Source organism: Podarcis vaucheri (assembly GCF_965113315.1).
Source record: "Podarcis vaucheri genome assembly, chromosome: 7".
Taxonomy (NCBI): Eukaryota; Metazoa; Chordata; class Lepidosauria; order Squamata; family Lacertidae; genus Podarcis; species Podarcis vaucheri.
The window spans coordinates 4,521,690-4,540,987 of record NC_138765.1 but is presented as its reverse complement, the minus strand read 5'-3'; the positions used below and the strand labels follow the sequence as shown (position 1 = coordinate 4,540,987).

Genomic DNA, 19,298 nt, shown 5'->3' with positions numbered 1-19,298 from the left:
TTAAAAGGCGATTGGGCTGGATCCGGCCCCCGGGCCTTAGTTTGCCTACCCATGGTCTTAATCAAGCCAGTTAGTTTCCCGGCCCAATTCAAAATGCTGTTTTTGACTTCTAAAGCCTTGAAGGACTCACAACCGCAATTCCTCAAGGACCGCTTCTCTCCATACCCAGACCCCAAGATCATCTTGACATGATGACAACCTTGACATGAGCCAACAGTGTGACGCGGCAGCTAAAAAAGCCAATGCAATTCTGGGCCTCATCAATAGGAGTATAGCATCTAGATCAAGGGAAGTAATAGTGCCACTGTATTCTGCTCTGGTCAGACCTCACCTGGAGTACTGTGTCCAGTTCTGGGCACCACAATTCAAGAAGGACACTGACAAAGTGGAACGTGTCCAGAGGAGGGCAACCAAAATGGTCAAAGGCCTGGAAACGATGCCTTATGAGGAACGGCTAAGGGAGCTGGGCATGTTTAGCCTGGAGAAGAGGAGGTTAAGGGGTGATATGATAGCCATGTTCCAATATATAAAAGGATGTCACATAGAGGAGGGAGAAAGGTTGTTTTCTGCTGCTCCGGAGAAGCGGACACGGAGCAATGGATCCAAACTACAAGAAAGAAGATTCCACCTAAACATTAGGAAGAACTTCCTGACAGTAAGAGCTGTTCGACAGTGGAATTTGCTGCCAAGGAGTGTGGTGGAGTCTCCTCCTTTGGAGGTCTTTAAGCAGAGGCTTGACAACCATATGTCAGGAGTGCTCTGATGGTGTTTCCTGCTTGGCAGGGGGTTGGACTCGATGGCCCTTGTGGTCTCTTCCAACTCTTCTAGGATTCTATGAAAAACGTGGGGATTTTCTGTGTCCGTTCCTCCCTTCCTCAGAGACCTAATAAGGAGCTGAAGGGGGTGAGGTAATCGGGTGGAGAATACAATGCGACTTCTCCTAATGATAATCGTTTTATTATTTGTTCCAGGGTTGTTTCTGTGGAGGGGTTAGACATTTCTCCTCAGAACAGGCAGGGGTTTGAGGCCAACGGGGCAGAGACCCTCCAGCGGAGACGCCTTTTTCTCCCCGGCTGGAGCCAAGCTCAAAATGGTTCCCTTCATGGAGCTGCCTCCGTCTCTCTCCTCAAGGCCTGGAGGGGAACCTTTCCAAGGCAACAATTTCGAGAAGATCGCAGCCAAATAACATGTATAAACACTCTTTCCCTCAGGAATTTGTTCATGAGAAGGTTCTCCCTCCTCCATTTCATTCATTCACATATATATATATATATATATATATGCAGGTTTTGGTGTCTTCGGGTGTCTTCCCGTGTAAGAGTCGGGGTGTCTGTGCGACGTTTCGACAAGGTCTCACTCGTCATCTTCAGGCTGGTGCTTTCGGCTTCTTGTTACTGGAACAGAGCAGAGTCTGGTGTTTGAGTTCCTATAAATACTGTTGAGGGGTGTGGTGTATAGCCTCCAACGTTCTGGGCAGAGAGGAAGTTCCTAGATTAGTGTGCCTTTTCTTCTTTTGTTCCTTAATTACTTGAGGGATATCTTGGGTGATTTCATGAGTGATATTCTGAATACCACTGGGTGGGTCATTAAGTGTAGATTAGTTGCTAAAGCTTTTGTGTCTTGACCTCTTGAGCTTGTGAAGAGTTTTTCTGAGAAGATGGCTGTGCTGCATTTAGTTGTGCTCTGGCTTGGCTTCGTGTATAGGGGCGAGCTGTGGTTTTGTGCCTTGTGCCAGCCAGATCTGTGTAGGGATTGCAGGGGGGTGCAGCATCCGGAGGTGCCACTATAGTTTGGTTGCTGGATGGAGTCTGTAATATGTCTGTGGAGAGGGTCTGGGTTTGGGTCTGGTGTGGTTGATTGGTGACGGCGTTCTGTGTGCCTCTGGTTCTGGTGTCGGTTTTTGTGGGGAGGGCTAATTTCCAGATGTCTGGCAGGCGGGACGTGTCGTCACGCTTGTTCATGTTGTGAGGGTGTTTCTCTATCTCGATGGCTTCCATGATTATTCTCTTGTGGTGATGTTCCATGTTAAAGAGCAATTTGGAATCTGCAAAATTAATTTCGTGTCCTGTTTCTTTCATGTGTTGGAAAAGAGAGGAAGTTTTTTCTTCTTTTTTGACGGCATTCTTGTGTTCTGCGATACGTGCATTTATTCGTCTGTTTGTTTGTCCAATGTACGTGGCTGGGCAGACTTTGCAGGGTATTTCATAGACCCCTTGGTTTTCCAGCTGGATTTTGTCTTTTGGGTTTCTGAGGATATTGGCTATTTTTTGGTTGGTGCAGAAGGCTGTTTTGATATTGTGTTTATGGAGGATTTTGCTGATTTTGTCTGTAGTGCCCTTGATATAAGGAAGGAGGGCCATGCCATTGTTTTCTTCTGTGTCTTGGTTTTTGGGGGGTGTTTCTTTTTGGATTAGCTTCGTAACCCTGTTTTTCTGGTATCCATTGGCGATTAACACATTTGAGAGATTCTGTAACTCAGTTGTCAAGTGGTCTTTGTCAGCCAGGCGTTTGGTTCTGGAGATGAGAGTCTTGGCTACGGAGTTTATTTGTGCAGGGTGGTGGTGTGATTGTGCATGTAAGTAGCGGTTGGTGTGTGTTTTTTTCTGGTAGATAGTGTGTTACTGGAACAAGAAGCCGAAAGCACCAGCCTGAAGATGACGAGTGAGACCTCGTCGAAACGTCGCACAGACACCCCGACTCTTACACGGGAAGACACCCGAAGACACCAAAACCTGCATTCCTGTACCCGTGAAAATCTACGAAAGCAAATATATATATATATATAGACACGCACGCACGCACACACATACATATAGATAGATATATATATATATACACATATACATACACACACACGCATACACACATAAATATATATATACACATATACACACACACATACACACATACACATATATATACACATACACACACACACATATATATACACATATACATACACCCTCCATATTTTTCAGTGTATAAGATGCCCCCCATGTATGATGATCCCATTTTGGGGGACTCCAAATTAAGAAAACACCCCTCAGCACTACCCGTGTATAAGATGAGCTCCAATTTTAAACCTAATTTTTTGGTTAAAAAAAAACAAACCCTGGTCTTATACATGGAAAAATACGGTGTGTATGTGTGTGTGTATATATATTTTTATTTATTTGTTTTCCATTTAATAATATACATTCACATTATTATCCACTTTACTTCCCTGGCTCTTAATAATAATAATAATTTAATAATAATTTATTATTTAAACCCTGCCCATCTGCCTGGGCTTCCCCAGCCACTCTGGGCGGCTTCCAACAAAATATTAAAACACAGCTTTAGAGCTTATCGACTTCCTTCCCTCCCGCCTCAGGGCTTTCAAAATTAACCTTTATATCATGGCATTTTGTACGTTTTCCAATTGCACTCATTACAAAATAGCTCAAAATTTAAATAAATACAGAAAGGTAGAAAACTTCTCATTACAAAGTCAAGAAAACTTCTCATTACAAAGTCAAGAAAACTTCTCATTTCAAGTCATCGGACAACCCTGCTAGTGATGTTTATTGCTTACGATAATCTGTCAGATATCGTATAAATTTACTCCAGTCCTTTTGGAATACTTGGTCATGCTGGTTTCAGATGTCGCCCGTCAGCTTCGCCAGTTCTGCAAAGTCCAACACCTTCATCTGCCACTCTTCTTTTGTTGGTACTTCTTCTTGTTTCCATTTTTGAGCTAAAAGAGTTCTTGCCATTGCTGCATACATAAACAGTCTTTTATCTTCCCTTGGTATCGCTTCACCCACTATACCCAGTAAAAAGGCTTCTGGTTTTTTAACGAAAGTATTTTTAAAACATTTTCTTGAACTCATTATATACCATTTCCCAGAAAGCCTTTACCTCTTTGCAAGCCCACCACATGTGGTAGAAGATACCTTCCCTTTCTTTACATTTCCAGCACTCATTGGTTCTTGTCTTGCACATTTTAGCAAGTTTAGCGGGTGTTAGGTAGTATCTGTGCATCATTTTCATAACATTTTCTTTAAGTGCACTGCATGCAGCAAAATTAATACCTTCCTTCCACAACCTCTTCCAGGATTCTAACTGAATATTATATCCAGTGGATATTATCAATGCCCCCTAGGGTTGTTGATAATTTTTTTTTTAAACTGAGGAATCCCACCCCATCCTTAGGGGATATTTCTCTCTGCCCCATCCTGTTCAATGAACGTCCTCTGGTCCACTCTGGCAAAAGTGGAAATTAGGAGGAATGTCACGGTCCAGTTTACAGGCAAAGTCTTGGCTGAGGACGTCGGGACCGGGGGCAAGATGGGAGGTGGGAGCAGGAACGGGGGTCCAGAAGCCAGGAAGCCAAGAGTCCGAGGGTCAGGAAGGAAGGAGTCACGAAGTCAGGGGTCCGAGGATCAGAAAGGAAGGAGTCACAAAGTCAAGGGTCCGAGGGTCAGGAAGGAAGGAGTCACAAAGTCAGGGGTCCGAGGATCATGAAGGAAGGAGTCACAAAGTCAAGGGTCCGAGGGTCAGGAAGGAAGGAGTCACGAAGTCAGGGGTCCGAGGATCATGAAGGAAGGAGTCACGAAGTCAAGGGTCCGAGGATCAGGAAGGAAGGAGTAACGAAGTCAGGGGTCCGAGGATCAGGAAGGAAGGAGTCACAAAGTCAAGGGTCCGAGGATCAGGAAGGAAGGAGTCACGAAGTCAAGGGTCCGAGGATCAGGAAGGAAGGAGTCACGAAGTCAAGGGTCCGAGGATCAGGAAGGAAGGAGTCATGAAGTCAAGGGTCCGAGGATCAGGAAGGAAGAAGCCAAACACAGCAAGGCAGGGAATGTGTTACAGTGGCAAAGAGCCAAAGGGAAATGCTGAACTTCCATTCCTTCCCAGCTCTTGCCACCAGGTGCAAGTTATCAATCGGCCTCACCTGTGCGGCCTCGTCTTGCCTCTCCAAAACAAACTTAGGAAGGTCCCTGTCCTGCAAAGTCCTACTGGCCACAGGACCTGGCTCCTGCATGCACTCCTGACAAGGAATTTCTGTGGGCTGGAGGCTGTATGGTTGCCATATGGTCCTGTGTTTCCAAGGCATGTCCTTTCTTTCATGAGCAGTCTCGTCATAGGGATCCACAGTTAAAACTAGAAGTCGGCAAATGTGTCCTAATTTTCTGCTCTTCGAAATATGGCAACCCCTAGCCGAGGACATTCGCCAACTTCTTTCCTCCCCTTTGCATTCACTCATTTGCTGCCAAGGTGTGTGGTGAAGTCTCCTCCTTTGGAGGTCTTTAAGCAGAGGCTTGACAACCATATGTCAGGAGTGCTCTGATGGTGTTTCCTGCTTGGCAGGGGGTTGGACTCGATGGCCCTTGTGGTCTCTTCCAACTCTAGGATTCTATGATTCTAAGTCTCACAGAGTGTGGATTCATGGATTTTAATTGTCCTGGTTGTCTGTTGTGGTTTACTGTAATTTTTTTTTGTTATTGGGTACGGTCACCGTGGCCTTTTTTGTCTCAGGCATGGTCCCTAGTTAGATCTTGGATGGATCCTGCCCCAGAAGTGGGGGCAGAAGACTTTGAAAGGCCCATCTGGTCTGGTGGGGGAGAAGATATCCCATGCGCAGTGTCCTCCAGCCATCTCTTCCTACAGAAGTTTGTGGTCAACGGGCAATTTCCATTTTTCTTCCATTAGTGATCTGCTTGGCTGGGTGCCCAAAGAACAAACATTTTAATATTTTAAGACTAGCATGGTTGTCTTAAGAGAGAGAGCGGTTGCAGCAAGCGGAATATTCACAGTGTTTCAAAGAACCAGCCAAATCTTTTTAATATTTATTTATTGAGAGAGAGAGAGAGAGAGAGAGAGAGAGAGATTATTATAGTAAATTGAAAAAAGAATAGAAACCAAAAAAATAGAATATAAAACATTTTAAAAAACAGCCTTTTCTCAAGGTCTCTTGTGAACTTAAGTTATTTTCAAAGTGCAAAAAAAACCCCAGAACATTAGTTAAACAAGGATTATTTGATTTCACAGTAAAGGGGACCCAAGGGGTTTCTTTAATTCTCTCTATATATATTTAAAATGTTTAGGTTCCTATGTCTCAAAACTCCTCCTTGCAAGCCATCAATGACGTCCTCTCATCACTTCAGGATTTTTCTCCACCTGGAAGAACGTGATCTCGGTGGAATATGTTTTGGCGGCAGCGAGAAAAACACCCTGGTGGGAGACCGCAGGGGCTCCGGCGAGAGTTTTACCAGCACTGTAGAGTTTGTGATGCGAGCCCCGTAATGCCCTTCCCAGAAATGTGTGTCCACCCCTTTGTGCCAGAGCCGGATGTAGCGAACGCCGGGGCCGTAACTCCTGAACACGTGGGACACCTACAGAGGCAGAGAGAAGAGCAAAAAGTCAAGGAGAAGCACCCTTGGAAAGCAGAACACCTTAGAAAGCTTGCCACGGGTTTCTTGCGTTCTGCATCTTTTTTGCTTTAATTAAAGCCTTGCAGCGCTCCCTCCCGAGGCAAGGTTGGCCGATGTTGCTCTCCGTACAGCCGGTCTTCCTCTGTTAAAGAGATTTTTTTCATGGCAATACATGCAAGGTCACACCAGTGCCTGGACGGTTTAACAGGTAGTTTGGATTTCAAACAGTTTTGCAAGAGCAGGATTAAATAGTAAAAACTATTGTTGGTGTCTTTGCAGATAAGAGTGCTTCGCGATACAGAAGGCTACCTTTAGAGTACATGATCGCCCTTATGTTTTGATGTACAGTGGTACCTCGGGTTACATACGCTTCAGGTTACATACGCTTCAGATTACAGACTCTGCTAACCCAGAAATAGTGCTTCAGGTTAAGAACTTTGCTTCAGGATGAGAATAGAAATCGTGCTCCGGCGGCGCGGCGCTAGCAGGAGGCCCCATTAGCTAAAGTTGTGCTTCAGGTTAAGAACAGACCTCCGGAACGAATTAAGTACTTAACCTGAGGTACCACTGTAGTAATTTACTTGTCTATTTTACTTCTGTTCAGCATCCATTTACACTCTGTACGAGCAATCTGAGTGCTAAGGTTTAGTGTTAAAACTAAGGGTACGTGGACACTCTTGGAGGCGTTTTATCGCCTTGCAGATGGTTATAGCGTTTAACAGGCTATGCGAGGCTGCAAAGCAATCAATGGTGGAGGCTCCCATTCCTGAAAGGGATGTGAATTTGCCCGTTCTGTCCCCTTCAATGCTCCCATTTAAAATAACAAGATAATAACACCAAGATCATGGGTTTGTTCCCTGTGCCCTATAAAGCAGCCACACTTCGGGGAGAGTGGTAAACCTGGCAATGAATGGAGCCGGAATTCAGAATAAGTCTGTTTTAAGGAGCAATCGTTGGATCACCCAGTTTTAACTGAATGCTCTGACTTTATTATAACTAGCTCCAAAGTAATCTTACCTGCCACTTGTATTTAGACTTTTGCTGTTATGCCACTTTAGTGCACTATTAACTCTGCCTCCACCCCCCAGGTTTTGGCTTTGCACCTGCATTTGGATCAGTAATATTCCCATGCAGCCATTTGGCACCTACGATCTTTCATCCCAAAAGGAAGGAAAACAGGCCTTGGATATCAAATAACACCTTTTGATACTGGGCGTTGTTCCACTGCGGAATGGGTTCCGGATTAGCCTTGAATTCAGCAATTACTGACCAATCCGCTGCCAGGAGCTCCACACGGATTTTGTATATGCAGCCGCAGTCTTCCCGGGCACCCCACCTGAAAAGGATGGCAGAGAGGATGGGGTAGGTACAGCCAAGGCAGCGAAAGGAATGGAGCATACCTGAAGGAGCGTCTCCACCCCATCATTCTACCCGGACACTGAGGTCCAGCGCCGGGGGCCTTCTGGCGGTTCCCTCCCTGCGAGAAGCCAGGTTACAGGGGACCAGGCAGAGGGCCTTCTCGGTAGTGGCACCCGCCCTGTGGAATGCCCTCCCACCAGATGTCAAAGAGAACAACAACTACCAAACTTTTAGAAGACATTTGAAGGCAGCCCTGTTTAGGGAAGCTTTTAATGTTTGATGTATTACTGTATTTTAATATTTGGTTGGAAGCCGCCCAGAGTGGCTGGGGAAGCCCAGCCAGATGGGTGGGGTATAAGTAATAAATTATTATTATTATTATTATTATTATTATTATTATTATTATTATTATGTAGTAGGCTAATTCTCGGGAGATCAAAAGAAGAGTAGAGCTCACCAGTCACAGATAATAACATCAGGTTGACAGGTATCCATGAGCTCCTCCGGAAAACCTTCTCTCAGCAAATCAATCACCTGTGATTTTACACACCTGGGCGGGTGGGGGACAATAAAGACATTAATGCTGTGTTTACAGCGCTTTGGGCTCCTTCCATCTTCCAGAAAGACGGCATCATTACAGAAACACAAAGCAGCTAAGAGTTTGTGACCTGTAAGGAAATAGGGAAGGAAAAGTGGCAACTCAGAGAGGAGAAACTGGCTGTGCCGCCAGCTGCAGTTAAAAAGGATGTCCCGGGCCACAGGGAAATGGAGCTGCCAAAATCAATGGGATTGTGACGTCTCCCACATTGACTCACTCGTATGATGAGGCAAAGCAAGTCTGGGCCTCTGCGCCTTCCACATGCTGTCTGTTCTCTTCCACTCTCCACCATTTCCCTCCATTCTGCATCACCCAGTGTTGAAACTGTTCTGTGGGCACAATAACAGGTATCAGTGGAGATGTCGTTTTCGGATGCAAAGTGCGAGGGCTCATCCACACTAATTTCCTCCGTACTTTCTAGGTCCATTCTTTCCTGGATGCTGCCTGTTTTTGTTTCCTCCCCCTGCTGCTCTCCCCACAAAGAAACACTCTCGGCAACCCGTGGAAGACCTGAATCGCCGTTTGTTCCGATTCAGCATTAAAGAGCGGATCTTCCTGGGAAAGGTAGTAGCACAAAACCAACAAACAGAACGGCTTGGAAACAAAGCGGGGAAATGCAGAATTGTGCCTAGAAAGCTTGGAGTAAAAAGTAAATGTGAATGAGCCCCAAGTTGGCATAGGAATGTAGGAATGGGTGTCATAGGAATGCAGACTGGATTATTGTAACTCGCTCTACGTGGGGCTGCCCTTGAGACTGACCCAGAAACTCCAGCGGGTGCAGAATGCCGCAGCGAGACTCCTTACGGGGTCCTTGCTGCGAGATCATATCCATCCGGTGCTATACCAGCTGCACTGGCTCCCGGTGGAGTACAGGATCAGATTTAAGATGCTGGTTTTAACCTTTAAAGCGCTATACGGCCTAGGACCCTCGTACCTACGGGACCGCCTCTCCTGGTATGTCCCACAGAGGAACCTACGGTCTGCAAATAAAAACATTCTGAAGGTCCCAGGCCACAGAGAGGTTAGGCTGGCCTCAACTAGAGACAGGGCTTTCTCGGCTGTGGCTCCAATCTGGTGGAATGCTCTGTCACAAGAGACTAGGGCCCTGCGGGACCTGACATCTTTCTGCAGGGCCTGCAAGACAGAGCTGTTCCACCAGGCCTTTGGCCAGGGCACAGCCTGACTCCTTCCTCTGGCAACCTGCACAGAATTTTGCTTAACGGTTGCCATCAATTTGATTTTAATTAATTTTTATAATGAAATGTTTTTAGAATGTTGGATTATTTGATTGTTGTTAGCCGCACTGAGCCCAGCTTCGGCTGGGGAGGGCGGGATATAAATAATTTTTTTAAATATTATTATTATTATTATTATTATTATTATTATTATTATTAAGAGCCTGGCCGCTGGATCAGGCCCAAAGCTCATCTAATCCAGCATCCATGAGTGCAATGCACTACCAGGACTCAGAGCCATAATGCTTCTGTTTGGGAGGACAGGACCGTGACATCATGGCTTAACAGCTGTTTTTAGCGTTGAGAACTGCCTCTGGGAATGCGCAGAGTACGTCTCCTCACCTCACAATCCCAACAGTGTCTCTGATTAGAGCGCAAGCATTGGAAGGGACAAGTTCTGGGCTTTAGGCTTCCCTGGGACCCACCTGCCTGACCCATCAGCTCCCTCACCTGTCCCACAGGGATTCTTGATCAGGTTCCTCCCAAAGGGCCGCAGGACCCCCACTCGGTGGCAGTCCATTCGGGGGCATCGTTGGGCAGCTTCAATGGCCTCGTGCATGCCCGGGTCCCTCTCCCACTGAAGTTTCCAGACGGTGGGCCTGTCAATTAGGTCCCTCCACCTGCAGCACACCAGGCGGCAGCGGGTCACCAGTGTCCGCGCAGGAACCCAGCTCAGGATCAGCTCCAGCAGTTCCTCGGGCAACGGGTTCAAATCCACCAGGCACTGGATTTCCATTCCGTCGGTGGAAGCGCTCTTGCTTTTTACAAGCCCCATGTCTGGTCTCTCACTGCGGTCAAGTTTCGGAAATAAAAGTTGAAGACGTTTTAAACTAAAATACCCTGGGATGGAGGCCTGCTCTTCTCCTCCATCCTCCCGGGAGTGGTGTTACCCCGGAAAGGAAAAAAACCTGAGGCTGCTTTCTTGCTGCGATAATTAAGAGTGAACTAGAGTACAGAAAACAAATTCAAGCTTGGTTCTTGTTATGTACTGAGTTGAATAGGATCCAAACTGAAGCAGTCTGATTGGTCCTAGAACAATAGGATCCAAATTGCAGCAGTCTGATTAGTCCTAGAACAATAGGATTCAGAATGCAGCAGTCTGATTGGTCCTAGAACAATGCAGCAGTATGATTGGTTGGCAGGAACCAATTGGTGGCCTGAAGGATGAGAAGCTGCAACGACGCCACTACGCTAAGAAGGACCTAACGTTCCAGGTCGCTCTGGAGGAGGCCCTGGCAACGGAAGCTGCCGAGAGGTCGACGCAAGAGGCACGGCCGAGCCTGCCATCCCAACCGAGGGTCCACCACGAAGACCTCACCGACGACTCAGGATCCGACAGGGAGGAGGTGCACCGAGTACAGCAGCGCACTCAAGCAGCGCACAGACCACAGCTGCCTCGACGAGAAGGAGGAAACTGCGCAAGCTGCGGGGAGAGTCACGAGAGGAGGACCTGCCGTTTCCGCAACGCAGAGTGCAGGCAGTGCAGAAAATCGGGACACATCGCCCGGGTGTGTCGGGCTCGGCCCACCCGACGCCAGGCATCAGATGACCAACCCAAGAGCCCCAGGTCCCGGGGCCCAACGCACCAAGGCAACTCGACGGAGCTCACGGACTGCCAGGTATACCAGTTGCCCCACCCCAACGTAGAGAAAATTTATGTAGAGGTACAGATAGAGGGGGCCCCATGCCGCATGGAGCTTGACACGGGTTCAACTCTATCCATAATCTCGGCAAGGACCTTAAGGAAACTGTGTCCTACTGGGGGTCCCAAACTCAGGCCAGCCCCATGCACCCTCCGGGACTTCCAGAAACGTAAGCTCCCCACAATGGGGGTGGGGACCTTCAGGGTGCAATACCGAGGGCGGACGCGGCAACTGGACTTGCTTGTGGTCAAGGGCCCCTACATTAGCTTACTGGGATTGGCATGGTTTGGACCACTGGGGCTATCTGTCACCGGGTGAACCACACTAGCTTACAAGTGGACGTGGACGCCATATGCAAGGAATTTCCAGGGGTTTTCGACGGGAAATTGGGACAGTATACGGGCCCCCCCATTGCGCTACAGCTTGACCCCGCAGTACGACTGGTCAGGCTCAAGGCCCGCCGGGTCCCGTTCGCCTTGAAACCCCGTATAGACGAGGAATTGGACCGGCTCGTGGAGCAAGGAGTGCTGGAGCCAGTGCCTAATGCCCCCTGGGAAACCCCAATCGTCACTCCCATCAAGCCTAATGGTTCGGTCCGTATCTGCGCAGACTACAAATGTACCATAAACAGGGCCCTCACGGCCCACGCATACCCAGTGCCAGTGGTCAGCCATGTCCTTGCCACCCTGGCTGGGTCGAAAATTTTTGGCAAGCTGGACTTGGCCCAAGCATATCAACAGCTGCCAGTAGATGAGGCCACAGCAGAGGCACAGACGATTGTGACGCACAGAGGAGCGTTCAGGGTAAAGCGGCTGCAATTCGGGGTCAGCGTGGCACCAGGCATATTCCAGAATCTAATGGACTCTCTCCTTAAAGGGATTCCTGGCGTCACCCCCTTCTTCGATGATGTGTTGATTGCCGGGCCCACACCAGAGGAGTTTGAGGACCGCCTCCGCACCGTTCTGCACCGTTTCCAGACGGCAGGTCTCAAGGTGAAGCGGGAAAAATGTCTACTAGGAGTGCCTCAGGTGGACTTTCTGGGATTTATGGTGGACGCAGAAGGGGTCCACCCGACTGGGGACAAGGTAAGGGCCATTTGTGATGCCCCAGTGCCCAAGAGCAAGACTGAACTTCAGGGCTTCTTGGGACTATTGAACTTTTACCATTCCTTCCTTCCCCATAAGGCGGCGGTAGCGGAGCCCCTACACAGACTCCTGGACAAGCGGGCCCCTTGGGTGTGGGGCCAGCGCCAGGAGGCCGCATTCCAGGCAGTCAAGGACTTGCTTGTCTCAAACTCGGTATTGGCACACTTCGACGAGAGGCTGCCGGTGGTGCTAGCATGTGACGCCTCACCCTATGGCATTGGCGCTGTCCTGGGGCACCAACTCCCGGATGAAGAGAGGTACCGGTGGCGTACTTTTCCCAGACACTCAATGCAACCGAGTGGAACTACTCGCAAATAGACAAGGAGGGTCTGGCAATCGTGAAGGGAGTAAAAAAATCCCATGATTTCTTGTATGGGCAGCCCTTCACCATGGTGACTGACCACAAGCCGTTGCTTGGCTTGTTTGCCCCCGAAAAGCAGACCCCCCAAGTGCTGTCTCCTCGCGTCCTCAGGTGGTCAATTTTCCTTGCCAGCTACCAGTATGCACTGATTCACCGCCCGGGGAAGGCGATGGGCCATGCTGACGCCCTCAGCAGGCTACCACTACTGGAAACAGGCCCCGACCCAGCACCTGCACAAGAGGTTATGAGCCTGGAGCTGCTTCCCGACCGCCCCATTCAGGCACAAGAAGTTGCACACCATTCCAAGAAAGATAGGGTCATCTCCCGGGTCCTGGACTGGGTGTGGAGGGGATGGTCCAGCAGCAGCCCTGGGCCAGAATTCGCTGGCTACACAACCCGCAAACATGAACTGTTGGCCCACAAGGGGTGCCTGTTATGGGGAAGCAGGGTCGTTGTTCCCCAGCCCCTCCGCAAAAGGGTCCTCACAGCCCTACACGAGACACACCCAGGGGTAGTAAGAATGAAGGCCCTTGCCAGGAGTTATGTGTGGTGGCCGGGGATCGATGGAGAGATAGAGGCCTGGGTCAAACACTGCCAGGCCTGCCAAGAATCCCGCCCAGATCCCCCAAGGGCCCCAGTCCAGACCTGGGAGTCCGCCCGAGCACCATGGCCACGCCTGCATGTGGACTTCGCTGGCCCCTTTCAGGGGAAAAGATTCTTCATAGTGGTGGACTCCTACACCAAATGGCTGGAAGTCGCACTGGTACCACCCACTTCCACGTCCGCAGCCATCCGGGTACTAGGCAGGCTGTTTGCAACCCACGGGCTCCCTGACACTCTCGTCTCAGACAACGGCACTGCATTTACGTCAGGAGAATTCCAAACCTTCACAGCGCAGAACGCCATCCGCCACATCCGTTCGGCGCCATTCCACCCTGCCACCAATGGCCAAGCAGAACGCATGGTGCGGACCACCAAGGACACCCTTCGCCGCATGACGCAAGGGGATTGGGAGTACCGCCTTGCCACATTCCTCCTAGCACAGCACCCCCAGCTCAACGACTGGCCGGAGCCCCGCTGAACTACTAATGGGTCGGCGCCTTGCAATCAGATTGGACCACCTTCACCCCGATAGAGCTCAGGATGAGGTAGTGGTGGGGGAAGGCAGGAACCCCCGGACCTTCGAGGCCCAGGACCCAGTGTACGCAAAGAATTTTGGGGCAGGCCCAGCATGGGTACCCCCGCCACAGTCACCAGGGTCACTGGCCCCGTGTCGTACGAGGTGCTAACGGATGGGGGGCAATGCTGGTGCCGCCACTGCGACCAGATACAGCGACGATTCCCAGGAGAAAACCAGGAGGAGGACAGGTCAGAGGAGTCCCAAGGGAACAGAGGGGCAGTGAGGCCCATAGACCAGGAGGGGCCAGCAGGAGAGGCAGAATGAGTAAATACAGAGAGGGCCCGTGAGGCCGAAAGGACACCGGAACCAGAACCACGACTGAGCGAGACGGTTGCGCCAGACCAAACAGGCCCATCACAGCCAGCATCCATGGAACACGAGCCAGAACCTGAACCCCAGACCAGGGAACACCCCAGGCCGCAACGCACACGTAGGCCGCCGGCGTACCTCGAGGACTATGAATGCGACCTCCCGGGCAGGACTGGAACTTAGAGGGGAGGGGTGTTATGTACTGAGTTGACTAGGATCCAAACTGCAGCAGTCTGATTAGTCCTAGAACAATAGGATTCAGAATGCAGCAGTCTGATTGGTCCTAGAACAATGCAGCAGTATGATTGGTTGGCAGGAACCACCCAATCATGCTCCAGATATAAGTGAATCCACAACCTGATTGGCTTACAGTAGAATTCCGGAATTAGCCAATCATGTGCAGCCCATTGTGTAAATAATGTATATAAAGCAGATACTTTGAGGGGACTTTCATTCATTCCTCCTCACCACTATGAGCTGAATAAAGAGCATGAAATCACTTTGCAACTCTGAGTATATTTCAAAAATAGTCCTAATAACAAAAAATAAAAGTCTTCATCCAACGTCCCTTCCCCCAGGTCCCGGGTTTGTCAGTCCATTTATCCCATTAAGCTGGCACATTAACCTGGTGATCTTATATCCGAGCCTCGAGAATGCAAACTTTGGAAGCCGCCCGCACCATTAAAATAACCATTCGCTCCAAACCAAGGCGTGCATTAAAACAAGGCAGTGTTGTTGTTTAGTCGCTTAGTCGTGTCCATGACCCCTTTTTATTTCAAAAAAGGAAAAAGGTCTGTTAAGCGTATTGAGTTGCGCAGCAATAGGGCCCAGTTCAGTCTCCTTTACAGGGTGACTTCCAGGATATATACACCATACATATGTTGTCTGAAAGACCTGGTAACTGAGGGATAACCCAGGTGGCAGTTTGTGTCTGTGTAAACTGGGACCCTAAAACGGGAAAAGCATAGTCTTTATTAGTGGTCAGCAAACGTTTTCAGCAGGCAGCTGTCCCTCAGACCTTCTGGGGGGCCGGACTATATTTTTTTTTGGGGGGGGATGAATGAATTCCCATGCCCCACAAATAACCCAGAGATGCATTTTAAATAAAAAGACACATTCTACTCATGTAAACACACGCTGATTCCCGGACCGTCCGCGGCCAGGAGGGGGGCTAATTATTCCTCCTTCCTCTTCTGGGTCTGGCAAGACTGCTGTTTTTCCCCCGTAACTTGTACTTGCTGCCATACTGGGCACAGTTTGGCACGGCACGGGTAATCACAGTTCTACTTTTCCTAAGCCATGGGGGACGGTCAGGAACTTCACATAAGTGTTGGTGTCTATTTTTCATCAGGTTTTTTTTTAAAAATCCTCAATCTTCTCCCTTTCTGGCATCTTTCCAATTTTTTCTTCTTCTTCAGGAAACATCGCAGGGGGGGGGGTCATGGGAGTTGTTTACTGCTTTTACTCCATGACCCTGGGACCCTGGGACACTGGGACACCCCGTCCTCCTAACGTCATTTCTCTCACTCAGTCACAGACCAGACGTTGCTTCCAACGTCTCACACACTCAAAACATTCAGAAAAGCCCATGCACCTCCCTCAATCCCCTTTTTACCAAAACCAACCGGCAGCGCTTCACGACTTTGACCGGGGCCCAAGAGCAGCTTTTCCCCCTGCTTTTCTGGGCAAAACCAACAACCAACCACAACTGGCAGTGCTTTGACTTCGACCGGGGCCCAACAGCACCCTTTTTGCTGCTTTACTGGACGACACCAAAACCAGTGGCACTTCTTCTACCCTGCTGGCGGAGCTGATCAAACTCTCTTTTTGCTCCCACCTATACCCTGTGGAGCCTGCCTTTTTCCTCAAGGTACCTTCCTTCGGCCGTTGCTTTTTCTCCGGTCCTTGCAGTGTGTCCACTCAGGAACGGGTGGCAATTCCTCCCACGAACTTGGCAGGATGTGCACTGGAACTGCTGACGCCGATCCGAGCTGTTCACCACAGGGACGCCTTGGACCCACATCCCTTATCCTCAGGGAATCTGTTTCTCCTGGCCAACACACCAAGAAATGTAGCCTTATGAGGCTTTGCCCTCGGGTGGGAAAAATATTGCGCCTGGGAAAGGGAAGTGTTGCATACATAAACAGTCTTTTATCTTCCCTTGGTGTCTCTTCACCCACTATACCCAGTAAAACGGCTTCTGGTATTTTAATGAAAGTATTTTTAAAACATTTTCTTGAACTCATTATATACCATTTCCCAGAAAGCCTTTACCTCTTTGCAAGTCCACCACATGTGGTAGAAGATACCTTCCCTTTCTTTACATTTCCAGCACTCATTGGTTCTTGTCTTGCACATTTTAGCAAGTTTAGCTGGTGTTAGGTAGTATCTGTGCATCATTTTCATAACATTTTCTTTAAGTGCACTGCATGCAGCAAAATTAATACCTTCCTTCCACAACCTCTTCCAGGATTCTAACTGAATATTATATCCAATGTATTTAAACCATCTCCTTCCTCCATTTCGCCCCCTAGGGTTGTTCATAATATTTTTTTTGAAACTGAGGAATCCCACCCCATCCTTAGGGGATATTTCTCTCTGCCACATCCTGTTCAGTGAACGTCCTCTGGTCCACTCTGGCAAAAGTGGAAATTAGGAGGAATGTCACGGTCTGGTTTACGGGCAGTCAAAGCCTTGGCTGACGACGTCGGGACCGGGGGCAAGATGGCGGGGTGGGAGCAGGAACGGGGGTCCAGAAGCCAGGAAGCCAAGAGTCTGAGGGTCAGGAAGCAAGGAGTCACGAACTCAGGGGTCCGAGGATCAGGAAGGAAGGAGTCACAAAGTCAAGGGTCCGAGGATCAGGAAGGAAGGAGTCACAAAGTCAGGGGTCCGAGGATCAGGAAGGAAGGAGTCACAAAGTCAGGGGTCCGAGGATCAGGAAGGAAGGAGTCACGAAGTCAAGGGTCCGAGGATCAGGAAGGAAGGAGTCACAAAGTCAGGGGTCCGAGGATCAGGAAGAAAGGAGTCACGAAGTCAGGGGTCCGAGGATCAGGAAGGAAGGAGTCACGAAGTCAGGGGTCCGAGGATCAGGAAGGAAGGGTCACAAAGTCAAGGGTCCGAGGATCAGGAAGGAAGGAGTCACGAAGTCAGGGGTCCGAGGATCAGGAAGGAAGGAGTCACGAAGTCAGGGGTCCGAGGATCAGGAAGGAAGGAGTCACGAAGTCAAGGGTCCGAGGATCAGGAAGGAAGGGTCACAAAGTCAGGGGTCCGAGGATCAGGAAGGAAGGGTCACAAAGTCAGGGGTCCGAGGATCAGGAAGGAAGGAGTCACGAAGTCAGGGGTCCGAGGATCAGGAAGCAAGGAGTCACAAAGTCAGGGGTCCGAGGATCAGGAAGGAAGGAGTCACGAAGTCAGGGGTCCGAGGATCAGGAAGGAAGGGTCACAAAGTCAAGGGTCCGAGGATCAGGAAGGAAGGAGTCACGAAGTCAAGGGTCCGAGGATCAGGAAGGAAGGAGTCACACAGTCAGGGGTCTGAGGATCAGGAAGGAAGGAGTCACGAAGTCAGGGGTCCGAGGATCAGGAAGGAAGGAGTCACGAAGTCAGGGGTCCGAGGATCAGGAAGCAAGGAGTCACAAAGTCAGGGGTCCGAGGATCAGGAAGGAAGGAGTCACGAAGTCAGGGGTCCGAGGATCAGGAAGGAAGGGTCACAAAGTCAAGGGTCCGAGGATCAGGAAGGAAGGAGTCACGAAGTCAAGGGTCCGAGGATCAGGAAGGAAGGAGTCACACAGTCAGGGGTCTGAGGATCAGGAAGGAAGGAGTCACGAAGTCAGGGGTCCGAGGATCAGGAAGGAAGGGTCACAAAGTCAAGGGTCCGAGGATCAGGAAGGAAGGAGTCACGAAGTCAAGGGTCCGAGGATCAGGAAGGAAGGAGTCACGAAGTCAAGGGTCCGAGGATCAGGAAGGAAGGAGCCAAACACAGCAAGGCAGGGAACGTGTTACTGTGGCAAAGAGCCAAAGGGAAATGCTGACCTTACATTCCTTCCCGGCTCTTGCCACCAGGTGCAGCAAGTTATCAATCGGCCTCACCTGTGCGGCCTCGTCTTGCCTCTCCAAAACAAACTTAGGAAGGTCCCTGTCCTGCAAAGTCCTACTGGCCACAGGACCTGGCTCCTGCATGCACTCCTGACAAGGAATTTCTGTGGGCTGGAGGCTGTATGGTTGCCATATGGTCCTGTGTTTCCAAGGCATGTCCTTTCTTTCATGAGCAGTCTCGTCATAAGGATCCCCAGTTAAAACTAGAAGTCGGCAAAGGTGTCCTAATTTTCTGCTCTTCGAAATATGGCAACCCCTAGCCGAGGGCATTCGCCAACTTCTTTCCTCCCCTTTGCATTCACTCAAGTCTTACAGAGTGTGGATTCATGGATTTTAATTGTCCTGGTTGTCTGTTGTGGTTTACTGTAATTTTTTTTTGTTATTGGGTACGGTCACCGTGGCCTTTTTTGTCTCAGGCATGGTCCCTAGTTAGATCTTGGATGGATCCTGCCCCAGAAGTGGGGGCAGAAGACTTTGAAAGGCCCATCTGGTCTGGTGGGGGAGAAGATATCCCATGCGCAGTGTCCTCCAGCCATCTCTTCCTACAGAAGTTTGTGGTCAACGGGCAATTTCCATTTTTCTTCCATTAGTGATCTGCTTGGCTGGGTGCCCAAAGAACAAACATTTTAATATTTTAAGACTAGCATGGTTGTCTTAAGAGAGAGAGCGGTTGCAGCAAGCGGAATATTCACAGTGTTTCAAAGAACCAGCCAAATCTTTTTAATATTTATTTATTGAGTGAGTGAGTGAGAGAGATTATTATAGTAAATTAAAAAAAGAATAGGAAACAAAAAAATAGAATATAAAACATTTTAAAAAACAGCCTTTTCTCAAGGTCTCTTGTGAACTTAAATTATTTTCAGAGTGCAAAAAAACCCCAGAACATTAGTTAAACAAGGATTATTTGATTTCACAGTAAAGGGGACCCAAGGGGTTTCTTTAATTCTATATATATATATAAAA

General features: G+C 49.1%; 2 protein-coding genes across 2 annotated transcripts in view; both read right to left on the bottom strand.

The window, feature by feature from the left end:
• FBXO27 (F-box protein 27) overlaps nt 1-19,298 on the bottom strand; it is a gene marked incomplete at its 3' end in the record, with an annotated part of 37,941 nt that overhangs the window by 7,468 nt on the left and 11,175 nt on the right. The window lies entirely within an intron of this gene.
• LOC309537002 (F-box only protein 27-like) lies at nt 6,000-10,564 on the bottom strand. Its single transcript, XM_082231437.1, has 5 exons — nt 10,056-10,564; nt 8,588-8,699; nt 8,230-8,322; nt 7,614-7,749; nt 6,000-6,374 (listed from the first exon to the last, which is right to left on the bottom strand). The coding sequence occupies exons 1-5, from the start codon at nt 10,378-10,380 to the stop codon at nt 6,138-6,140; spliced, it is 903 nt and encodes a 300-aa protein (XP_082087563.1). The 5' UTR covers nt 10,381-10,564; the 3' UTR covers nt 6,000-6,137.